The 24848-nt window shown below is 43.2% G+C and overlaps 1 protein-coding gene across 4 annotated transcripts; it reads right to left on the bottom strand.

Annotated features, from left to right (window-relative positions):
• Positions 1–1213: 1213 nt before the first annotated feature.
• Positions 1214–7282, bottom strand: NPY2R (neuropeptide Y receptor Y2). 4 transcript variants are annotated; one of them, XM_048847816.2, is made up of 3 exons: positions 7193–7260; positions 5505–5559; positions 1214–3891 (listed from the first exon to the last, which is right to left on the bottom strand). In XM_048847816.2, exon 3 carries the CDS (start codon positions 3843–3845, stop codon positions 2700–2702), a length of 1146 nt encoding a protein of 381 aa, XP_048703773.1. In that variant the 5' UTR covers positions 3846–3891; positions 5505–5559; positions 7193–7260; the 3' UTR covers positions 1214–2699. The 4 variants fall into 4 exon arrangements, with proteins under 4 accessions (XP_048703773.1, XP_048703771.1, XP_048703775.1 ...); XM_048847814.2 differs by lacking the exon at positions 7193–7260 and adding an exon at positions 6986–7047; XM_048847818.2 differs by lacking the exon at positions 5505–5559 and having other exon boundaries at positions 7193–7282.
• Between the last annotated feature and the right edge of the window lie 17566 nt (positions 7283–24848).

The raw sequence follows: 24848 nt of genomic DNA, 5'->3' as shown, positions 1-24848 counted from the left end.
AGAAGTACCATAGATAGATAATACATCAGTAAATAAAGGATTAGGATGCCCCTCCTGAATTTGACATGAATGAGGCAAATGATAAACAAAAACATGTACTTAACCAAGTGTACAGGGTAAAAATTGATCATATCTGGCAGATGCAGTTGGATCTACACAGAGAGACCTGCCAGCATAAATTGCAATAGATAAGGGATTGATCCTGAAATCCTCATATACTCATCAGTGGGAGCTTTAGATGCATCAGGAAAACAGGATTGGGCTGATAGAAACTGTGGCATGGCCTTCCCATGGGACAGAGCATTGTGGGGCAGATTCTTATTGACACTACAGCTGCTTTACATCTCTCTGGTAAGGTAAAGGTGCTTTGAAATGGATGTCAGTGTAATTTATACCCAGTTTGAGTCCCCTTCACACTGCCAGGTGATGTAAAGCAGCCATAATGTACCTGAAAATCAGGCCTTCAACTGTAGTTTTAGCACAACACAGACATAGTTACTTTAAAACTGTCTAGATTATAACAAGCTCAAGAGATTTGAGTCAGAACATATATCTAAAGAGTTGTGGGGTTGAAGGCTTTTTGGGTGGAGGATAAACATTTTAATGTATTTTTCATAAAGAGCTCTCACACTTGACTGTAAATGAATCATACTGCTTTCCATAATAATTATACATCATAGGTTTGAAATATCAATAATCTCTCCCAGTAATTCCTAGCCTGTAATTTTTTTTTAACAGCGTGGGCTAACTACAAACATTCTGGGCACTGTTATCACTGAGACAAAAATTAATTTGGTGAAGCTTTGTAAAAGTAATGGATATCTTTCCTTACTTGAGTAAACGCCAGTTTAGCCCCTCTCTCTTGCCCCTTCCTTCTCTGAGTATGAAGATACACATCTGAACGATTTCATGGCAGTGTAAGAAACCAGGGCAGGATATCGTATATATAAAGATGAATCTCCCCACCTGATAAAAATCCATGATGTAATGACATCTCACACTAAAATACTAGATAGATCATATGTAATAACATTCACAAAAAATTTAGAGGACAATGAGAAATAGAAAAATTAAGGAATTTGAGTGAAATTTAGCTATGGAGAATATCTCTGAGAAGTGGAAAGTATCACAGCTTATTGGAGTCTCAAACCCCACCCCCACCACCCCACCCCCAGATAGGCAGCAAAATTAGCTTGGAATAAAGTGGTTGAAATTAGCTTGAACTCTTTAACTTTAATGAGCTCAATGAGGCTAGACAAAGACACAGAAAAGTTGCACGTTGCCATGTACAATACAATCAACAGAGTCAAGTTTTCTACCTGAGCCAAAGAAATGTAACTATTACTATAACATGCAGAGTTCACTGGTTAATATATATAAACTGAGCATACTGTTAGTAGGTTACACTTCATTCAGGTATTTTTAATCTTATAGTGGCTGATGATGGGAAAAGATCCAAGGCAGGATGTGTGTGACATAAAACCACAAACACTGAAAAGCACATTAATATTTAGCAGCCTTTCAAAAGGATCAAATTTTGTCCTACTTTATTAGGTAGGAATAAAGCAGGAATAATTCAAAACCCATAGAGTTAATGGTACTTCAGACACTGGAGTAGTACCTAGAAGTTCAAGCATTAGTGGTCCTCTCAATTTAAGAAGCGCTCACAGAAGACCTGAGTCTGCATTCACTGCCTGCTCCAAATTCCCTTTTAAGTGTATTGTCCTATTTAGCAAAAAGAAAAGGAGTACTTGTGGCACCTTAGAGACTAACCAATTTATTTGAGCATGAGCTTCCTCCGATGAAGTGAGCTGTAGCTCACAAAAGCTCATGCTCAAATAAATTGGTTAGTCTCTAAGGTGCCACAAGTACTCCTTTTCTTTTTGCGAATACAGACTAACATGGCTGTTACTCTGAAACCTGTCCTATTTAGCAATCTCTAAGGCAGAAAGAAAGCTCTAGGTATGTTGTGAATACAGGATCAGGCCCCAGATTTGTATTTTTCTCCCCAGCATAACTGTGGCTGAGTCATAAGGAATTATTTATTACTCCACTTGTTTTAGCAGAAACCAAATTACAAATAGGATAGAAACTTAAACTTTCCTGACCTAAATGCTCTAGTAGTAGTAGTTTGATTTTAGGAATTATTCTATGGTAACCCTATTCATATTACTTAAATATGAGGCAAAAATGGTGGTGTATCTTCTTAAGGAAACCCTCATTTTGCAGAGTAGTTGCAGTGGAGAAGAGATGGAAAGTATGAGCTTCTACACCAAACCCCAGCCTCACTCTTAGAACATACTTTGAGCTTCTGAAGGATTCCCTATTTGCAGCATACAATGTCCACACTGCCAAATTCCAGTTTTGAGGCTCAATTAATCTATTCATCCTCTTTAGGGCAAGAGTGGCAAACACTTTCCTTGCCTTTGTCATTACTGCTGCCATAGCAAAAGATTGGGGCAGAGACTTCTTTCCAACCACAATACAGACAGCCATAAATGAAATCTCTGTTATATTTCTTTGGAGTTGTATATGGTTGATGGTAACCAACTCTCTCTGGAATTATAGAACAAACACCTAAACTTGCTGGTTTTCTTCCATCGTATATGATTAAAACTGTGTATAAAAAGTGCATCTGTCAAAACCGATCTCTCTCTGGCCAGAGTATATTCCTTTTTTTTTTTGTATGCCTGACATTCTTAGACATTGGTAGGGGCTCCAGTGCAATGATTCTTTTTTGCTTCCAAGTTCTTCTTGGCTTTGAATGCTCCTGATACCTCAGGGTGAATGGAATCCAGTCGCTGTTCGCATTGGAAGGCTGCGAGGAAGGCTGTCCTGTAGTTGCTGTTCATCCAGCCATAGAGAAGAGGGTTAACAAAGGTTGAGCACATAGCAATGACATGAAACACTGTGTAGATTAGCTTGTACTCCTTCAGATCTAACACTTTACTGTCAATGTCACTGACAAGCTGGAAAGCGTGAAAGGGCAGCCAGCTTACAGCAAACACCACAACCACACACACCAGCATCTTAGTGGTCTTCCGCCGCCGATGGTGGTAGTGATCATTCCCAGCCCCAGGGCTGATATGGTTCTTTAGTTTGGTCCAGATACGGGTGTAGGCATAGGAGATGATTGCCAGAGGCAAAACATATTGGATCAGGAGCATAGAGACACTGTAGATGGTGCCATAGTTGAGTTGCCCCTCACCAGGCCACTTCTCAGAGCAGACCACAATCCTGAAATCAGGAATGATCTCGATCAGAGAGTACTCACGGAAGATGGCCAGGGGACTAGCCAGTAGCGCACTGACAGCCCAGGCAACGCCAATGATCAGGAAGCTTATTCGCTTGGAGATTTTGCTCTCCAAGTGATAAACAATGCAGCGGTGCCGGTCCAAGGCAATCACAGTCAAGGTGACAGTTGACACGTGCACTGCAAGGCCCTGGGCATAAGGCACCAGGTGGCACAGCACTGGGCCCAGCTTCCATTCTCCCAACAGTGTGTAAACTAAGGTGAAGGGCAGGCACAGTGTATTCACCAGCAGATCAGCTACAGCCAGGTTGGCAATGAAAAAGTTAGTCACAGTACGCATGCTCTTGAACTTGATGACCACATGGATCACCAGGGAGTTGCCCATCACCCCCAGCAGGATGATAAAGCAATAGGCAATGATGAGGACTATCTGCACCTCGACCAGGTTGGTACTGTCTTTCAGTTCTGGTTTGGGGTCAGATGCCAGCTCACTGAGTGGTGTGGTGAGGCCTGGCAAGTATAGCCTGGTGTATAGCTCCATTTTCACTTCTTTTGTGCGGTTCTCTTCAACCAGTACTCCCATAGGGCCCATGGTTGCAGCTAACTGGACTACTCCAAAATAAGCAGTGGAGCTGTCTCTGAAACACAGCAAAAACACAGAAAATTGGAGTAAACCAAAGACTGTCTATGCAGACTTCATCTGAAACATAAAAAAATTAAAGTTAGTTTGTTCTAATTTAAGTAGAATTAGCAATAGGATTTTTTTTGTTAATAATGTCTGGTTCCAAAAGAAGGTTAGACTTTCAAATGAGTGACCGTATCATCTAAAGTTACAATAGCTAAACTGAGACAACAAAAGATATTTGGTTAGGCTGTGGGGCATAAATACCACTGGCTAGGTTCAGCAAGAAGTTTCCCCAAAGTTATTGTATTGCCTTCCTCTGAAGCTGGGGGTATTGGCCGCTACCAGAGGTGAGATATTAGACTACAGAAGATGGGCCAATGATCTGTTCCAAGATAGCACTTGGTACGTCCACACTTTCTCACTCATTCATTTGAAGCCCAATCCTTTAATCTTTACTCAGATATAACTCCTGCTGGAAATTTGAAATACAGCTCAAATGCAGTTTGAAGACAGTGGAGTATATTTACTTGGGCAAAGGAAGGAGGATTTGGATCCTGCTGAGCAACACATCCTTTGTCACAAACGAATACCCCAAACCACTATTGACTTTTGCACAAAACTGCCATTGATACCAATGGGAATACTACAGGAGGATCAATGACCCAATACAGCCCTGTGTCAATAGAATTCTCTTCCAAACTTTCACCAAGGGAATAGTGACATGTATTTCCTCAAAGTATTTTCAATATTCACATTTTTATTCATGTATTTTTAGCTAGTAAATACAAACCTGCTGCTCTACACCATTAGGGCTAATTCCTGACATTTTCCTTTAAGAAAGCCAGTATCACAAGGCAGCTACAAACACCACTTTAACTGCACACCACAATAAGAAGCAGAATAGCTAGAAAACATTAGTAATGTTCTGGATTGTCTGTATAACACATTAACTTCTAATTTAAACCAAGAAATAAAAAGTAGGTAACATTTCTTTTATCGTGGAAGAATACCTCCATTTTTCTCAGCAGAAGTTGCCAACCAAGTTTCTGACTACAGTGAAAGAGAACAGCAGGTCGCATCCCCCTCCCTTTCAGGTTAATGGGACTTTTGGTAAGGATATCAAAATCACATTGTCTTCCTTGCACATATTGAGCCAAATTCTACTCAGCTACACCCATGCAACCCTATGCTTTCGATGTGCTTGCATGGATATAACTGGGCATAATTTGGTGCTCTATATTTAAAGCATTTTAGAGTTAATTTGTAACTTGCACTACAATACTGTGCAAAGTGAGTAAGGACAAGTAAGGGCCACAAATACAGGTGATGCTTTTTATAATCTACAAAGATAATGCTATGCAAAACCTCAGAACTGCCTTTTCCTTATCACTGTGGCCTGATAACTAATTAGTCTCTAAGGTGCCACAAGTACTCCTTTTCTTTTTGCAAATACAGACTAACACACAGACTAACACAGCCGCTACTCTGAAACCTGAGAACTACCTGTATCTGCTATTACAGTGGATATTTGATAAGAGTCCAATACTGCTAGACTCCCAAAGATCTCAGAATTATGCATTGGAGAATAGAGTAGATCATGTTTACAAATAACAGCAGGAGAATTACCGTTCGATGGGTTCGCAGGGTTCCAACCCTTTGCATCATGAGACAGTGGCCAGACCTTGGAGGAAAACATACACTATCAAATCATTTATCCTTCCTTTTCTCAAAATATTTCTCCCTATTTTTTTTCTCTATTCCCCTCCCTTCTCCTGCCTCCCTTCATCCTCTTTTAAGCAAAAAAGCAATTAGCTTTCATCCTGACACATTTTTTCTTTATTCCTGTACTGTGTGGAGTTTGCTTCTTTTGAAGGTAGTATTTCTTGTTAACACAGCACAGTTGGAAGAGGAGGTTTGAAACTCCAGCAGAGAAGAAATGATGTTCGGTTAACAAATGAGATAAACTAGACAAGTTCTACAATATTAACTTGCACAGTTGGTGACGAATCAAGCACTCCCACAGTACTATAGAAACCACATGTCTCTCTGATCTATACTATCTGCTGTGTCCTGTCTGCTCTGAACCTAGCTATTCTTTCCCACTGTAAGCTCTTCAGTTGTGATAGTGTGTTGATTGGCAAACTGTATCTATTGCACAGCATCATGTGTTCTGATAAATAATTTTTAGAATATCTAATCACTCAATTCCCTTAGAGATATGTATGTAACTTTATATGAATGATGGAATGTAGAAGATTTACAGAGAAGTCATGAGAAAAGGAGAATCAAAAGGGAATAATACATTATATTTATAAACAAACTAATCTATTATTAATATTATGCTGCATTTGTAAAGCACTTGGAATTGGGTTGAGGTGAACTTGGATTAAAAAAATGTTTAATTCATGCACCACATTCCCCAATCTTCATTAAAAATCCCCTGTGCACTTTTCTAGGGATGCTGCCCGTTTACTAATTCATGACCACCTTGCTGCTCCTGATTAACAGGATCTAAAGATTTGTACTAAAGCCAGAGCCAGGCACTGTGTATGTAAGCTTGTGCCTATAGAAGATTAAAAGCCAGGGATCCCTAGTGTGTGTGTCTCTCTCTCTTTCTGCATTTGGTGGGGTGACATTAAAAGACTGGCTCTGAGCTTGTCACTTTCACCTGCCCATTTTCAGTCACCCAGCATCTGAAGTTAAAGGTTTTATTGAGGTGAGCAGCGACCCAGAGGGCATCCGCCGGGGGGGTGGGCGCTGAGGATTACAAGGTCTGAGGCGCAGCCAGCCCCAGGGTAAAGGAAGAGCCACCTTTGCCAGCCTCTACTGCTGGCTTGGGAAACCTGGGCTCAATAACAGGGCGCCGTGTTCTCTGCAGGGGCTGCTGCCCTGGTGCTGAGCAGCCCCGTGTCCGAAGGGGGAGAAGAACCCGCCCTGCCACGGCCCAGTCCGGCGCCAGCGGGGAACAAAAGGAGCTGCGCCCCAGACGATCACCGGCGGCAGGCGGGGACGGGCGGGAAGGCTCGGGGCAGGCGTCTCCTCCCGACTGTAGCCCGAGCACGCTAGTTCTGGCTGCGCGGCTCCGTCCCCGGCCCCTCCACACTTACCGCGCCGCGCCTCCCTCCGCCGAGCCGTGCCCGGGCAGCGCTGCGCCGCTCTGGCGGGGAGGCGAGTCCGCTGCGCTCCGAGCGGGCTCGCCCAAAGTTTGGCGCCGCCGCCCAGCGCCGGGCTTCGCTGCGCCCGACTCCGCCTGCTCGGCGGGCGACGGGGACTCCGGGCGCGCGGTGGCGGCGGGGACCCGGGGCGCTGCTCACCTGGCAGGGGCGGGCAGCGCCGAGCTGCCGGCACCGGGGACGCGGGTGCCTGTGGTCAGCGTGCCCGCCGCCAGCCCAGCCCGGGCGGCCTCCCGCGCGTGGGGAGGGGGCGGCTCCGCCCCAGCTCGCTCCGGGTTGTGGGGGCTGCGGGGCGGGGATGGCGGAGCCGGCTACTGCAGGCGCGGGGGCGGCCGCTGCTCAGGGAGCTGGGGCGGGGCGCTGGGTAACAGCTGGAGTCCGTTGGCGTTGGGACTCAGCCAAGCGCCCCCCCCCAGGCTAATGGCTCGGCCGGGGTGGTAGCCTGCGCGCCTCGCAGTGTCGCAAAACCCTGGGTCCGGCTGGCTGGCGCCTGCCAGTTCGGGGCACCGGCCTGGCTAGCGCCGCTGTGTAGCGGGGTCTGCTGTACCCTAGAAACGAGGGTCGGTCATGCCCCCCCCCCCATCCTCCCATGCTGCAAAAACTCAGCTCCAGCGGGTGACCCCTAGGAGAGCTTGTCACTACCCCGGGGGCGCTGGAACAATTTGTACAGTGGGGGCTGCAGAGAGCCAAACTGTAAACCCTGGATATAAGGGAAACCACGTCCAGCCACTGGGGGCTACAGCACCTCTAGCTCCAGCACCTATGTACCTCCTCTCCCACCCCCCAAGCAATCTTACCACTAAAATAAATGTGGCTTCTGTTCACCAGCCAACAAAAGCCGGTCCCAGCTCCATGTGGGCGCTTTAGTGACACTTGGCAGACTGGAAGGGGACAAAGGAGCAAGCCAGAGCCCTGATCCCCAAAGGTACTGGGAGTTAAGCACCTACCTCCTTTTGCGGAGTTGGTGCTGGATGTAGGGTTTTGTGGGGCTGTTGCCCCAGGATGGCATCTGGAGTATGAGCAGCGAACCCTGTTCTCTGTCCAGGCGCTGGGAACTGTGACTAAAAATCAGTTTGGGGAGGGGAGAAGTCCAAAAGAATTCAGGTAGCCCAAGTGCCTTCTTGTCTCCTCTGAGGGTCCGTCTCTGGTGGTTGGGGGGGGGGGAGGGCGGAGGGAGAGCCTGAAGGGAGGCAAGGACTGCCTCTCCTGGCAGTAGCACTTTTTTGTTTACTCAGGAAACAAATGTCTTAGGATTTTTCTTGGCTAGGAATAAAAGGTGCATTATAAGAACTTGTTAGCTAATGTGCTAAATAACCCATTCTGACAGTCTAGTGTACACAACACAGAGTGTGCATTTAACACGTGCTAGCTGGTTGCTAGCTGGTCAAGTCAAAGCCTGGAGTTGTACAACATGCTGGAATGCACTAGCTAACACCTTCAACTAACAGATCATTAAATCCCAGTCAAAACTAACCCTTAAGGCGACTTCGGGCTCCCTAGCCGGGATCACTGATCCAACCACCTCCTCCTCCTCCACGCCCCACTTCCCAATGTAATGAGGAGGGTATTACTCAATGGGAACAGTAAATCTCTATGTGTAGCATGTCATCACATAAGTTCTTTAGTAAAAATGCAGCCAACATTGGGGGGCAGGAGAACTACTAGACTCTGGATTTAATGGTCTAATAATTTACTTTTTTCAAACTAATCAAATATGAGAAACAGTTATGAAACACAGGCCATGTACCTTAAATTAGCTTCTTCACTACTGATTGTTTACTGATAGTGTAAAACACTACTGATTTTAGAATGAAAAGCAATAGCTGTGTGTGTATAATAAGTACATAATGAGCACACTGCTAACTTGCTCCCAGATTGGTTTGGTGATTTTCCCATCAACCCACTCAGATTTTCTCTTATACTGTACTACTTTTAGTAGGAAATGCATATGCTTTCAGGCAGAACTAAAAATATATGTGGAAAAGTTTTCCTAAAAATAACAGGAAATATGGTCTGTTAGGGAGCTGCAGTGGTGGGCCCCGCAAACGCCATCTTATGGCCACTGCCTCAAAACCCAAGCACTGATAGCAGAGTGAGTCAGTAGACTGGACCTATTACAGAACATACAATAGTCTGCTGAGTTTCTGCCTTTAAAACAGTACTGAACACCTTTCTTTGTGTGTGTGCTGATTTGCAGCCCATAAAACACTAGTGGTCCAGCCTCATGATATAGATCACAATGGAACATGGGTTGTCATATGTGAAATAAATGAGCTACTAGACATCTCAAGGTCTCATATTTAAGACAAAGAATGAGATGTAGCTATGGATACGTTAACGTCACCTTGTGTGAATGCAATTTAAGAGGTCTGTTACTGAGAAAAAGAAAGCCTGCATTAGGGTGACCAGATGTCCCGATTTTATAGGGACAGTCCCGATATTTGGGTTTTTTTCTTATTTATGCTCCTATTACCCCCCACCCCCACCCCGACCCGAATTTTCACATTTGCTGTCTGGTCACCCTAGCTAACATAGACAAAGTCCATGAAGCTTGTTACAATGCAGACCATATTTACAAAAAAAGTATTGGTAGATGTAGCTAAGCATTTTTCAAGTATACTTTGTGGTAGATCTGAGACCACGGGAACATGGAAACGTCAAAGACTATTTTATCTATAAAAGCTGAGTGTAGTTTTTGTGAACTAGGGATTATATTTTGGATCCATGGGGGAGATTTACAAAGCTTTCTGCTGGAACTAAAATCTCGGGGGGGGGGGGGGCAGGGTCTCCCAGGATGACTCACCCCTTTAAGGGGAAATGGGGCCAGCCTCACCTGTTGCATAATTAAATCCCAGCCTGAGGGGACAGGACTAAGGGGGTCAAGTTTAAGAGGTCCTGCAAGCAAAGGCCCCAAACTGTATAAAGGGTCAGCCTGAACTTAGTTAGAGGCTTGATCCAGCACTTGATATGAAACTTTAACTAAGAGGGTAAACCCTGCTGGAAGGGTTTGAAGGGCTTTGAAACCTACCATGGTCTCCATCTGGAATATGGGTGGCACCTAGTAAGCTTAGTGTGTGTGTAAACTGCTTCTTAGTTTATGCAATGTTTTCTCTGAAATGCAGAGGTGGGCAAACTACGGCCCGCGGAACCGTCCTGCCTGGCCCTTGAGCTCCCGGCCAGCGAGGCTGTCCCCCTCCCCCGCAGCTTCAGCTTGCCTTGCCACCAGTGCTCTGAGCAGCAGGGCTGCGAGCTCCTGCCGGGCAGCACAGCGGCATGACTACCTCTGGCCAGGCGGCACGGCTGCCAGTCCTGCTGCTCTGAGCAGCATGGTAAAGGGGCAGGGGGTCCTGGGAGGCAGTCAGGGGACAGGGAGCAGAGGGCAGTTGGATGGGATGGTGGTTCAGGGTGGGGGGACAGTCAGGGGATGGGGGGTTGGATAGGTGTGAGAGTCCCAGTGGACCTGTCAGGGGGCAGGGGTGTGAATAGGGGGTGAGGTCCCCGGGGGGCAGTTAGGGTCAGGGGTTCTGAGGGGGGCAGTCAGGGGGTGAGAAGTGGGAGGGACAGATAGGGGGCAGGGGCCAGGCTGTTTGGGGAGGCACAGCCCTCCCTACCCAGCCCTCCATACAGTTTTGGAACCCCGATGTGGCCCTCAGGCCAAAAAGTTTGCCCACCCCTGCTGTAATGCTTCTATCCCAAGTAAGCGTATTGTGCCTTGTGAAGGCTGGCTGGTTACTTGTAAACCCTGTCATTGTCCATGAGAAATAATAGGACATCAAAGTCTGAAGTAACCTCAACCTTGCTAAGGTGATCACAATGAAGAGTAGGAGGAACTGCTGCCTAAATTCCTGGTCTGGAGGGAGAGTGATATGAAATCCTATCCAAAGAAAGGTAATAGCTACAGTCTGAGACTGCAGTGGGGTCAGAGATGCAGTTACATCAGAACTGTGTGTGACAGAACATATCTCTGTATTCACACCCTAACCCCATTGTAATAATCTTTGTACAAAGTATGCCTTGTAAGGGACCATTTGACTGGTCAGTATTGTCCTGATAAAATGTGTGGCATGTCATGTGGGGTTATAAGATTCTCCTGTATGATGTTAAGAATGCACATTCAGAACTGATAGAGCACCAAACTGCTCAAACAGGCCTGTCTTGAGCGAAGACCGTGTGTATGCCTTAATTTGCATTTAAGCAGTAGTATATGGAGTCATCGAGCAGGAACCTGGCTGGAAGCATGTGGTGAGCAATTTTGCTTCTATCTAATGTATTTTGTTAAGTTAAAGCACTTACTAGTGCTTATCTTTATTTGTCTTGTAATCATTTCTGACCCATATGCCTCATTACAGGCGGTCCTCGGACTTAAGACACAATTGGTTCCTGAAAATTGTGTCGTAAGTCAGAACCGCAATCCATTCCATTGCGGGACCAAGCATCGTAAAGTCAAAACCAATTGTCGTAAGTCGAATCAGGGTGTCAATTCAGAAACGTCATAAATGCCGTTCAGCGTAAGTCAAACGTCGTAAAGTCGAGGTCTGCCTGTACTTCTTCTTACTTACAATCTCTTTGTAGTTAATACACTTTGGTTTATTATTTTATGTAATCCAGTGTGTTTAAATTGAAGTGTCTGGGTAACTCCATTTAAGGAAATAAGATAGCATGTTATTCCCTTAAAGGCGTAACAAACTTAATATTTCTGAACTGTACAGTAGAGGGCTGGGATGTACAGGACAATTTTAGGGGGAGAATCTGGGACTGGGGGTATGCTGGCATCATCCTGAAGTATTATCAAGGCTGCCAAGAGCCAGGGTGTAACTGGCAGGCCGTAGTTACACACAGACACTCAGACTATGGCTTGCATACTGGAAGTCTGTTTGTGAATGGCCCAGGTGGGAGCTACTTCAGCAAGGCATTGCAAAACACCCTCAGTCTGGATTGTGTCCCGGTATGTCACACTGTGCTATACCTGTTTAACGAGCCTTAGCTTTTAAAAAGCTATTCCAGCAAACTTCATCCTGCCTCAGTTTTTTTGCCTGAGGGAAGACCAGATGTTTCTGTAAATATCTCAGAAGTTCACTGAAGCAAAGGAAAGTCCCTTGCAATGATTACAGTATTATCCAGGTTACACTCGTGGTGCAGCAGTTACTTGCTAGGGCTCATTTTATTTGTGAATTCATAGTATAAACAGTATTTCTGCATCAAGTAAATTCTATTACTTCTATAGCACCAGATTCAGATCCTCTTACTCTTGCTGGGTACCTCTTAATAGCTGTGACTTCAATGGGACTAATCATAGAGTAAGACTAGTCCTGACACCCCAAAAACAATTGAAACTGCACAAAAAAGCCTGTGTTTAAATAAACTATGTAATTATTCTCAGCCAGATCACAACACCCTTATTCTCACTGGCCAGCAGTTATTCACACAAATAGTCCCTCAGATATCACTGACGACAATGTTCACTCATATAGGAATAACTGCTGGCCAGCATGAGGAAGGGTTTCATGATCTGGCCTCAATTTGGGGTGATGTATAAGAGTCTATATCTAAGAAACGTATGAGCCATTGCTTTTGACTTCTGCGCCGCTTGTATGTAGACTATGTTTGTAAATGGAGTGTAGGTGCTTCTGAAAATTTTATCCATAATGCTTAAAATGATATCTCAACTTATAAAATTATTTAAATAAAGTATCATGAACTATCCCACACCCTGGTTGCTGGATAATGGGCCCAATCCAGTCTTCACTCAGGCAAAACTCCCAAATGAAGTCAGTGGGGATTTTGCCTGACTAAAAACTGCCAGATCAAGGCTGCAAAATATTGTAAAATTTTTCAAGTATTTGATTGTATGTTACCTCACTGGAAGGCAAAGCTAAGTCATGTGGAAACAGAAAATAATAATAAATGTACATTGCATTATATTGGTAAGGCATATTTCAATATATTTATATTTTAAAGTTTTAGATAAAAATCACTCCAACTATATTGTATATCTGTGGGGGAGAGGGCTTCTCAAGGTTGATTCCCCACTCTGGCACTTCGAGTGCAGAAGGTGAGGGCCTGCAAGGATTCTAAAAATTAATACTTGCCACTTCAGGTTTCTATTAAACTCCCAAGGTTCCCCCTCAGGCAGAAAGAAAAGAAAAGAAAAGAGGAAAAAAACTCCCTGGCTTGCAGGCTGCCAAAAGGAAAAATGTGTCCTATTAAACTCCTGAGGTCTGTGTCTCTGGTTCAAAATGATCCCACCACTCTGCTACCATGTCAAAGCTGATTCCCCACTCTGGCACTTTGAGAAGGTGGGGGCCCGCAAGGATTCTAAACATTAATACTTTCCATTCCAGGCTTGTATTAAACTCCCAAGGTTACAGTTTTTCTCTGACCTTGGATTGGTAGATGCTGCCACCACCCAAGTGCAAGATCCCTTTGCGAACCCAGGAAGGCGCACTTGGGAATTCCTTCCTGTGGGGTACCCTCAAGCCCCTTCACCCCTCCTGTGGGGAAGAGCTGAGAAGAAAACAAAGAAAATTAGCTGTTGCCACCAGCTAATTAAACAACATGTGTACAACCTCTTATGATGCAAAAATCCAATTTTGTTCTTAAAAAAGGTAAATTTTATTAATTAAAAAAAGAGAAGAAAATATATCTGGGACTTAGAATCATAGAATCATAGAATATCAGGGTTGGAAGGGACCCCAGAAGGTCATCTAGTCCAACCCCCTGCTCAAAGCAGGACCAATTCCCAGTTAAATCATCCCAGCCAGGGCTTTGTCAAGCCTGACCTTAAAAACCTCTAAGGAAGGAGATTCTACCACCTCCCTAGGTAACGCATTCCAGTGTTTCACCACCCTCTTAGTGAAAAAGTTTTTCTGAATATCCAATCTAAACCTCCCCCACTGCAACTTGAGACCATTACTCCTCGTTCTGTCATCTGCTACCATTGAGAACAGTCTAGAGCCATCCTCTTTGGAACCCCCTTTCAGGTAGTTGAAAGCAGCTATCAAATCCCCCCTCATTCTTCTCTTCTGCAGGCTAAACAATCCCAGCTCCCTCAGCCTCTCCTCATAACTCATGTGTTCCAGTCCCCTAATCATTTTTGTTGCCCTTCGCTGGACTCTCTCCAATTTATCCACATCCTTCTTGAAGTGTGGGGCCCAAAACTGGACACAGTACTCCAGATGAGACCTCACCAATGTCGAATAGAGGGGAACGATCACGTCCCTCGATCTGCTCGCTATGCCCCTACTTATACATCCCAAAATGCCATTGGCCTTCTTGGCAACAAGGGCACACTGCTGACTCATATCCAGCTTCTCGTCCACTGTCACCCCTAGGTCCTTTTCCGCAGAACTGCTGCCTAGCCATTCGGTCCCTAGTCTGTAGCTGTGCATTGGGTTCTTCCGTCCTAAGTGCAGGACCCTGCACTTATCCTTATTGAACCTCATCAGATTTCTTTTGGCCCAATCCTCCAATTTGTCTAGGTCTTTCTGTATCCTATCCCTCCCTTCCAGCGTATCTACCACTCCTCCCAGTTTAGTATCATCCGCAAATTTGCTGAGAGTGCAATCCACACCATCCTCCAGATCATTTATGAAGGCTTTTACTAGATTAAAAAAAAAAACAATTACAAGGATTAAGCAAGAATAGGTCTCTTGAGGTCCAGCTTAAAGGTTACTAGCAAAACAAAAGCACCTGGGATTAGCACAGAGGAATCCACAAGCCATAATGAAATAAAAGGGAGAAACCTAATCACATCTTCCTAGACATTTCCTGATCCTACTTACATATCTGGAGTTTTAGATGAGTAGTTCTAGGTATGGTACTGATAATTTTTTATACCTGGCCCAAGTTTCTCACAGCGTAACTGGTCCCTGTCTGCCTCTCCCCAAGAACAACAGACAGACAAAAGGGGAGTCTTTTTTAATGATAAAAAGTTCTAGCCTTCCCATTGGCTCTTTTGGCCAGGTGCCCACTCACTTCCTTTTACCTATGCATAGCAGTGAGACTTTTTAACTGTTTACAGGTAGAGCAATTAGAGAACAGCTACTAAAAGGGATTTTATAGCGACTGGCTGGCTGGTCATCCATAAAAGGGAGTTACCCCTATCCTTTCATTTATCACAGGGATTTACTGATTTTTTTTTGTTAGAGTAATTAAGGAGTGTAACATTTTTATAACCATTATACCTTTCAATGTTAATTTGCAGGAGACCATAAAAGAAAGCAATTTAAGAGTACTTTAAATGTAAATGATTTATAAAGTTTACACTAACAGAGTGAGGTATTTTTAATGAGGAATTCAGAATGCAATGCAATGGAAACTTTCAATAGATGACTTGAAATATGTTGCTTCAGAAATCAAAAGAGCATTCTGTTAATTTAAGTGATTTCATGCATTAAATATTTACTAGTGAAAGGAAACATAATATAGATCATAGAATCATAGAATATCAGGGTTGGAAGGGACCCCAGAAGGTCATCTAGTCCAACCCCCTGCTCGAAGCAGGACCAATTCCCAGTTAAATCATCCCAGCCAGGGCTTTGTCAAGCCTGACCTTAAAAACCTCTAAGGAAGGAGATTCTACCACCTCCCTAGGTAACGCATTCCAGTGTTTCACCACCCTCTTAGTGAAAAAGTTTTTCCTAATATCCAATCTAAACCTCCCCCACTGCAGCTTGAGACCATTACTCCTTGTTCCATTACTCCCATTACGACCATTACTCCTCCTGAGATTGTAAACTCTTTGTGGCATAGACCATCTTTTTGTTCTGTTTGTAAATAATATTTTGTTCTGTGTTTGGAAAATTAATGTTACTTGTGGAATGGCTTATATGAAATGACTTACATGAAATCAGTCCAGTTCCTAGTGTTTTATTTATTTTTATTTATAATAATAATGCCAAACTGTACTAGACACCAAAACAAAGGCTCTGCTGAAAACTTTTAAACAATTTGTCATGATATGACAAACATCACTAACAGAGGAGGAGGGCAGGATCAGGGCAACAACAATGTGATTGTGCATTTACATGGTCAGACATGCACTTCTTGATGGTTCACATAAAGATGGTGGGTTTTTTTTATTTCACCTGCTTTTCTGCAGGGTACAGGAGTCCATCTCACAAACCACCAGAGTTGGCACAGCAGTCTCAGTAAAGAGGCTAAAGACTGAATCAGCCATGGTGGTTCTAGCAGGTCTGGACTGAGGTAGTGTGGGAAAGTTTAAACATTTACTGCTGTCAGGGTTCCCTCCCCACTCTGAACTCTGGGGTACAGATGTGGGGACCCGCATGAAAGACCCCCTAAGCTTATTTCTACCAGCTTAGGTTAAAAACTTCCTCAAGGCACAAATCCTTCCTTGTCCTTGGATGGGTACTGCTGCCACCACCAAGTGAGTTAGACAAAGGTTTAGGAAAAGGACCACTTGGAGTTCCTGTTTCCCTAAAATATCCCCCCAAGCCTCTTCATCCCCTTTCCTGGGGAGGCTTGAGAATAATCTACCAACCAAATAGGTAAACCAGGTGAGCACAGACCGGACACTAAAAACCCTAATCAGATTCTTAAAAACAGAACTTTATTATAAAGAAAAAAAAGTAAAAGCAGCACCTCTGTAAAATCAGGATGGAAGGTAACTTTACAGGGTAATCAGATTCAAAACACAGAGGATTCCCCTCTAGGCAAAACTTTAAAGTTACAAAAAACAGGGATAAACCTCCCTCTTGCACAGGGACAATTCACAAGCTAAAACAAAGATACTCTAATGCATTTCCTTGCTATTACTTACTATTTCTGTAAGTTTAGATGGATCATTCAGTAGGAGTTAGATTACTTGCTTGGTCTCTCTCTTTATCTCCAGAGAGAACTCAAAGAAAAACCTTTCCCCACGGATTTGAAAGTATCTTCTCCCCTTATTGGTCCTTTTGGTCAGGTGCCAACAAGGTTATCTGAGCTTCTTAACCCTTTACAGGTAAAGGAGGGATTTTATGCTACCCTTAGCTGGATGTTTATGACAACTGCCCAGTGTGTTCTTACTGTACGGATAGAGAGAGGACTTAGCTTTTCAGTACTGATGGTCTTTGGAAGTCTGTGGAGTTTCCCTGCTTATGTCAGCAGTGAATTTGGCCCCAGGTTAAAATGCTAAAAAATGAACTTGGTAGTTTGTCCTTGGTTTCTGTGTATAGACACCCATACTCACCGTTGGTGAAATTTCACAGAAGTGAATGGAGTTACAGCAGAATTTGATTTGTCAGTATCACACAACCACCACAAGTGGCAGACTTTGTTCAGAAAATGCCTAGAATCAGAACATCAGGTGTGTAGGATCAGACCTGAGATACACTGGCAGAGATGAGTAAGGAAGTTTGCATAATGCTTGCTCACACTGTGCCTTGTTCAAGCTAATTTTATTTCTCTTTCACTTACACTAAATTTACTTTCAGATTGGAAAACTATTACACCCAGTGAGCAAGTGAAATTTTTTGACCAAAGAAAATTTCCAGCAAATAAGGCAAATTCAAGTCAGCCAAAACATTGAGCAAATTCATGTCAATTTTGCCAAACTGTTTTTGGGCTGGAAAACTTTTTTTAAAATTCAAAAATATGAAACATTTAATTTTGATATTTTCAAAATGAAATATTTCTATTTTTTCTTTCATTATATTAAAAAGAAAAATAATCTGTCACCACTCAAAAGCTGAATAAAACCTTTAGGTCAACCTGAAATGAATTGTTTCCAACTTTTCAATTTGCCAAATTGTTTTTGAAAAACTTCTTTTTCTGCTCACCCCAAAAAATATTTGGTTCAGGACTGCCAACAAACTGGAGACCTTAATTCAACTTCCCTTGAGTATATCTATTAAGATAGGAAGAGATTATGTAAGTAAAGACTATTTTTTCCCATAGGATCCCTGCCTCATTCTGTGCACAGAATAGATAATGCTTAATTAATGGATAGCTTTTTTTTAAAAAAAATATTTCTCTATCATTTGATGTGTGGCCTCGTGCATTCTTTATTGCACACTATCCTAATCAACTTTTTTATTGTGCTCTAATTCTAGCACTTTACAAACGTTAATAAATTTCTCTTCAAATGCCCCTGTGAGGTGAGGTGATAGGGTCCATCCCCATTTTACTGTTGGGGAGCTGAGGACTTGTCTATGTGGGGGAATTGATTGAAATAACTCCTTGTGTGGAAACACTTTTTTGGAATAAAAATCATTTCTTTGTGTAGACAAGTCCTGAGGCACAGAGATTAAAGTCAAAAGATCAAATTTAGCACTCAAAATATTCAGCATTTAATAACACTTTATGTTGAGAGCACAGTTCCCATTGACCTCAGCAGCAGCTGAAAGTTCTCAGCATTTCTGCAAGTCAGATCCCAGAAATCTCAAGTTGGGTACCCAGAAAATGAGGAACACACAGTGGCCAACTGTGAAAATGTTAGTTTACATGACTTGCCTTGCATCACACGGGAGTTTTGTCCAGAAGCAGGGGTATAATCAAATTCTCCAGAGAAGCATTCAACTGCCTGAGCCACATGATCAATTCTTTCTCTTCTTGCAGTTCCCGGCCTCATTTGCCACACACCTTCCAACTTCTGCAATAAACAATGCAGATGTCTCCTTCATGATTCATTCCCAGAGCATTATCTGTCCTGTGCAATACACAAACAACCTTAACTCTGAAATTTCCTAACTTTTGAATGCTTGACTGTTCCAAATTAATGTTCTTTTTTGTAGGTTTTTTATGTAATTTCATAAGTTTTAAAAAAATCCCTTAAACACTAGGAAAAAAAAACAATTTCATCATGTGGACCCCTCATATAATCATTTTGACCTCTCATATCAGTCATCAGCATGGCTAGGATCCTCTACCACTTGAGCTAATGGAGTACAGTAGAACCTCAGAGTTATGAACACCAGAGTTGTGAACTGACCGGTCAACCACACACCTCATTTGGAACCAGAAGTACACAATCAGGCAGAAGCAGAGAGAAAAAAAAGCAAATACAGTACAGTATTGTGTTAAACAATATACTAAAAAAATAAAGGGAAAGCAGCATTTTTCGTCTTCATAGTAAAGTTTCAAAGCTCTATTAAGTCAATGTTCACTTGTAAACTTTTGAAAGAACAAACTGCTTTTTTCAGAGTTGTGAACATTTCAGAGTTACAAAGAACCTCTGTTCCCTAGCTGTTCGTAACTCTGAGGTTCTACTGAATTGCTAGCAGTAGAAGGCTGTTATTGTCTATGCGAACCTGCCACTAGAGAGGGATAAAGATGCATACTCTGCCAGTAGATGTCAGTGCTGAGATTCAGGAATAAGGGGTTCAATTGCAGGTTTTGTAGGGCAGTGTGGTCTAATAGTTAGACCCTTCTGATTGTATCCCCCCTTGCCCAGTTCCTGCCCTGCCCCACCCCACCCTCACTGTCTCCCTCAATTCTGTGTCCCCTCCCTGGCTCCTGACTGTGCCTTCCCCCAGCCTCCCACATTCCATGACTCCTGCCCTTCTCCTTCCCCCCTCTTCCCCCCCCCCCCCCGGGCTATTGCCCTCTTTCCCACCTCTGCTTGTTCCTGCCCTCTCGTTCCTATTCAACCCTTTGTCTTCTGCCTCCCCTCTGCCCCTGCCCTTCCCTCCTGACTCATGCGTCTGCTAAACAACCCTACAGGTTCTTATTCCCCTCTCTCTGAGCTCCTGTTTTCATTTTTCATGTTCAGCATGAGAACAGAAGAAAGTGACTTTTCCTGTGATTCTTTACCCTTATCCCATCACAGTAAATAAGGGCAGAATTTGGATCTCTGCCTCTTCACTTAGCTACTCAGAGCTGACGAATGACCAGACAGTTTCACATGGCCCTAATTTACTGGTAATATTCTATGCAGTGCGAATGTATTATGGTCTGTTTAGTGGCAGAACAATGAATATCTGTAATAGGGGTTTATAATGACTCGTAATTTTGTTGGTTTGCTACCTCGTCTCAGGCCTTTATAATGAAATTGTAGGTAATGCAAAAATAAATTGTCTAATTTAATTTACTTGTCAAAGGAAATAAAACAGGATAATCAAACAGACCAGCCTGCAGTGTTTATTCCTTCTCCCTCAAAAATCCAGCACACTTTATCTGAGATTATGCTGCTAGATAGTGTCTCTTTATGACCTTTACCCCCAAAACTTGCATGGTGTGGTTTTTCAGAAGAACCTAAGGAAACTAGGTGCCCATCACCGATTAAAAGCTAACAGGAGTTGGGTGCATAACATGTTTAGCCTCCTTTAAAAACCCCAGCCACAAAGTTGTAAATCCATTATACTGTATCCAAGCCATGCACACGTTAAGTATTATTGCTGGCTATTCAGCAAGTAACATCTATGTCAAGGAATGAGTCAGAAAACCCAGAAAGCGCTATAGCTCAAGGGTTTGATTCATCACAGAAAATACGTAACTTTAGTAATGTACATCATTTTCCTCAATAAAGTCAATTTATGATGTAGTTTGGACACCTATTATGAAAATAACCCAGGTATGGAATGCAGTTTGGTTAAAAATAATAAGCACTGTTCTGCCCAGGCCAGGAATGGGGGTGGGGAAGTGGACTGCAAGTGGAGGTCTGATACCACCTTTGTGCTCTATTTCCAGGCAAGGGTGTCATTGCATACCCTGAAACTTCACAGAAAAACATTAAATAAAGCTAAGAAAAACATGTTTATTGGCCAACACTTACTTGCCCTTTTGAGGTCAACTGCAGGTCTGAGGGATGGGGGCTGTACAGCTACCAAGGTTCCTTGAAGTGCCAATAACTTCCTGGAAGTTGCTGAGCCGCTCTCAACTCCCACTGCAATAAATAGTAGTTAAAGGTCACATCTTGCTCCCACTGAACTTAAGGGGTAACACTTGCATTGACTTCAATGGGAGAGGGATTGGGCTATTAGACTGTAAATTCTTTTTGTCCAGAAACTTTGCTCAGGAGTTATTTTCTTTTCTTTGTACTTCTCTGTAAAGCACTTAGCATGTTGCTGCCACTGTGTAATGATCCTTGGGTTTGATATATTGTAGGTACACCGGGAATATATTGCTGCCCCTTTGCTGAGCAGTAGCAGCTGTTGAGGCCTTGCAGGAAACTTGCCAGTTGACCATTCAAAGAAAAATTGGTGATGTAGAGTTGGGGTATTTTCTTGGGGCAATTGGTTTATTTATAAAATGTACACCTGTCTTGATTCCTCGAACAAACGTGGTCACAAACTGCAAACAGGCAACTCCCTTTTGCAGAAGTCACAGATAGGACATTGCTACCTTATCACCAAGACACAGCAGTCTTTGGTCTCCAGACTCTCACAGTTTAAACACACTATTATATGTTCCTCCCTCAACCCCTGTGCTTTTCACCTGGGAATACCCCTAGCCCAAAAGCAGGTCACAAGGACCAGAAAGTGATCTTGGGCACCAAACATCCTTCTGTGCAAATGCTTTGCATAGGAACCTCAGAAAAGCTTTGACTGTCCAGACAAAGGATGCTTTACCCTGCACAATCCCCTTAACTGTCTAAGTGTGATGCATCTCGAGTGTATATACAGCAGTGACTTATGCATTGTATTGTCACCTGTTGCATTAAAAATATACATTGTAGGCAGTGAAAATTGAGTCAAATGCTGCAATTTAAGCACGAGCATGTTTAATTCTTTTAGTTACTTTCCAGATTTGTCTCATTTTCACTGTTAAGTCAACAGATTTAGTATTCAAGCCGGAGAGGACTAAGCTCCTTTTTCAGCCTGCACGATGTTGAGAGGAATAACAGAGCATGGGTCACCATTTATACATGAGGAAAAAAATGTTGGTTTAATAGAGAGGACACATTTAGAAGCATTGCACTCACACCTTTCCCCTAATAAACACAGTAGAACTGGTGCATTAATGCCATGTTACTTACTTATGGCCAAGAGTCGGAGCATAAGGTGATGAAACAATGTTCAAACATCTCCCATGCTGAAGATTGCTTTTCTATGGAAGGAATCCATTTGTACTGGCAGGAGTCCATGTTAAAAAACAATCTTCAAATGAACTTAATTTTAAATGCAGCTCAATACAGAAGATCACTGCAAACCCTTAACAATCAGGCAGGTGTCAGTCTTTAAATATGCCATACTCCTGGTCATTTTGTCTTTACTCTCAGCCACCCACCTGTAGGACAAAGCTGGGGCTATATAAACAATCACTAGTGAGCCTGCCATTCTTTGAACTTTTGCTGATGCGGGAGCTTGCCCAAACTTTGCCAAAAGGTGAACAAAATAACCTCATGATGTCACTTTAAAGAGGGGTGCCCCACAAGCCCTGTGGAACAAATAGGGCAGGGCCAGAGTTGATTCTGGGATCCACAGGAGGTTAAGGCCATCCACTCAATGGCTATATACTGCCTTGTCACTGACTTGAAGAACACTGGACCTCATTCCCTGATTTGTGGTTCATATGGGAACTATGCTGCCAAGGTTTCCCGCACTAGCAGCTGGCCCTGGCGCCAATGATGAAGAAGATTTCCACAGTACAGAGTGTGATCCACAGAAAAGATAGTGTAACCTTTGGTTGTATTAGCCTTACTATGGATCCCCTACAGGGCTGGTGGTGCATGTTCTATATCGTGCCCTGAACCTTTGACTACCCCAAGCCCCTGCCTCCCAAACACAGGGCAAGGGAATATGGTACCATGGAGGTAGCTGAAACACTTTGCTACATGGAAGGGCCAGATCCATGCAAAAAGGGATGATCCTCCCAGTGTTACTGATCTAAACTGGCATCATAGTGCGAAACCTTGGAATAGCACTAAGCCATCTGAACAGATTTTCTATGCTTTTTTAAATATACATATACACACAGCTGGATATGCAGTTGTTGCCTGTGGACTGACAAACTAAGAAAAACTTACTACATACCAATGACACATCCCATTCAAAAGCCTTGCCTTCTTCATGCAAAGATGGTGACCTACACTCTATGACCTAGAACATTACTTTGCACAGTCCAATATAGCCTGGAAAGCGGAAGTCTCCTTGGTTAAAGCTTAAAGCAGCTATTTCAGGGTAATTTCCACTCACTTCTTTTTGATTCCACAAAAAGAACAGGAGTACTTGTGGCACCTTATTCTTAATCTTTCCATGTTTGCTGTATAGGATTTGCTGTATAAGGTGCCACAAGTACTCCTGTTCTTTTTGCGGATACAGACTAACACAGCTGCTACTCTAAACCTTCTTTTTGATTGTATCTCAGCAGGCAGTTAATGGTGAAGGGTATTTCTTGACTAGAAGATCTCTGTTGTAATTACCAAGAACTGGTTTTGGTTTTGTTTGGTCTGATGGTCTCATTTTTTTTCCCAACAGAGTTAAGGGAAATATGAATCTCTGCCCCACCCCCCAAAAGAAGCTTTAAATAGATTTCATTCTTCCTCTTAAATACATAGAATAGTGATGTGATGAAGTGGAGGGAAAACAAACTAACATGTTGATCAGAAGGAACTGGATCAACAACAAGGCTGGCACATACCCACAAGTATAACTCACCTACTCTATGGGCCAGGTTTGCGTACCCTCACTCAAAAGGGACCAGATCGTGGCCTGGATTGTGCATCTGCATTAGGGATAACAGGACATACCTGGGTAGCTACACAGGGGAGGACAGCAGCCTTCACAGGCCCCTGTGTGTCTGCCACCTAATCATCCTGAAGGTGGGAATGGACACTAAAGAGAAGGGGATGGCTGGAACCTTAGTTCCACCCCCTCAAGGTGCCAGCCAGTACTGCACTAGTATGCTGGAACAGATGTGGTGTGCCAGGCATGGCTGTAGCCTAAGTGGGTCCAGCCATAGAGTGGATAGGGCTTTTGAGAGATTGGATCCACTTCCTAGGAAGTGTCTTAGAATAGGCCTTATTAGGAAGAGAACAATCTAAACATACAGCATTTGGTTGGGATTCTCTTCCATTTTGGAGATCTCATGGGAAGTGAGTGTACGGTTTATCTCTTCTCCCTTTCTAATCTTTTCCATACTGCTTAGTTTTCTTTCACTGTCTGCTATCTATTTCTAAATATCCAGTGGACCAGAATGCTCTTTTGCTCCACCCCTCCCCCCATTCCCTTTCTCCTCTCAGAGAAGAGATAGCAAAGGTTGCTGATTTCACTCCACCTCACCAGATGTTTTTTTAAAGATTGGGGGAAAAAAAACCAACACTGTACTTACCTTTAATATGCATTACATTTGTTTTTTTAAAAAAGATGCTTATGGCATACTCGTCAGGTGTCATACCATACCCACACAATTCTCAGGCTTTGTTTTTAATATCCATTTGCTATGTCCTAATGCAGAGAAGAGGCATGTCAAATCATGTTGTCTGGGAATGTTAGTGCTTCAACCTTTTGCTGAAATGTATTTTTTCTCCATGCTGGAGATTAGGAAAGCAAATAGCTAATCAAAGGGAAGAAAAGATCTGAGAGACTGGTTATCTGGGAGTAGCTGACATTTGAATTAATTTCTGTGCAAATAACTTACCATTCATATATCCCTGTATATAATAGTAGTATTAAAAAAAATCCATCATTTTCTTAATGCTGTTAGATTTGGTTTGCTTTAGATTGATTCAAACTTGACTTGACCTGGGGCTATTATCTAATCTAACCTGCAGCATGTTGTTGGGCTGCCCAGAAGCAGACCTGGAGGGAGATTGTGACTCCAGGCTTTACCTTTGCTCCAGGATGGAGGGGGACGTAAAGGTCTGTATCTGCATCAGGTCTGTATCTGGTACAGCATACGTCCCTTGGAGCATCAG

This window comes from Caretta caretta, chromosome 4 (genome assembly GCF_965140235.1).
Source record: "Caretta caretta isolate rCarCar2 chromosome 4, rCarCar1.hap1, whole genome shotgun sequence".
NCBI lineage: Eukaryota > Metazoa > Chordata > Testudines > Cheloniidae > Caretta > Caretta caretta.
This window is presented reverse-complemented; position numbering and strand designations above follow the sequence as displayed.

Excerpts from the sequence above, each read along its gene's own strand:
- NPY2R (XM_048847818.2), bottom strand. The coding sequence starts at position 3,845 with ATGGGCCCTATGGGAGTACTGGTTGAAGAGAACCGCACAAAAGAAGTG.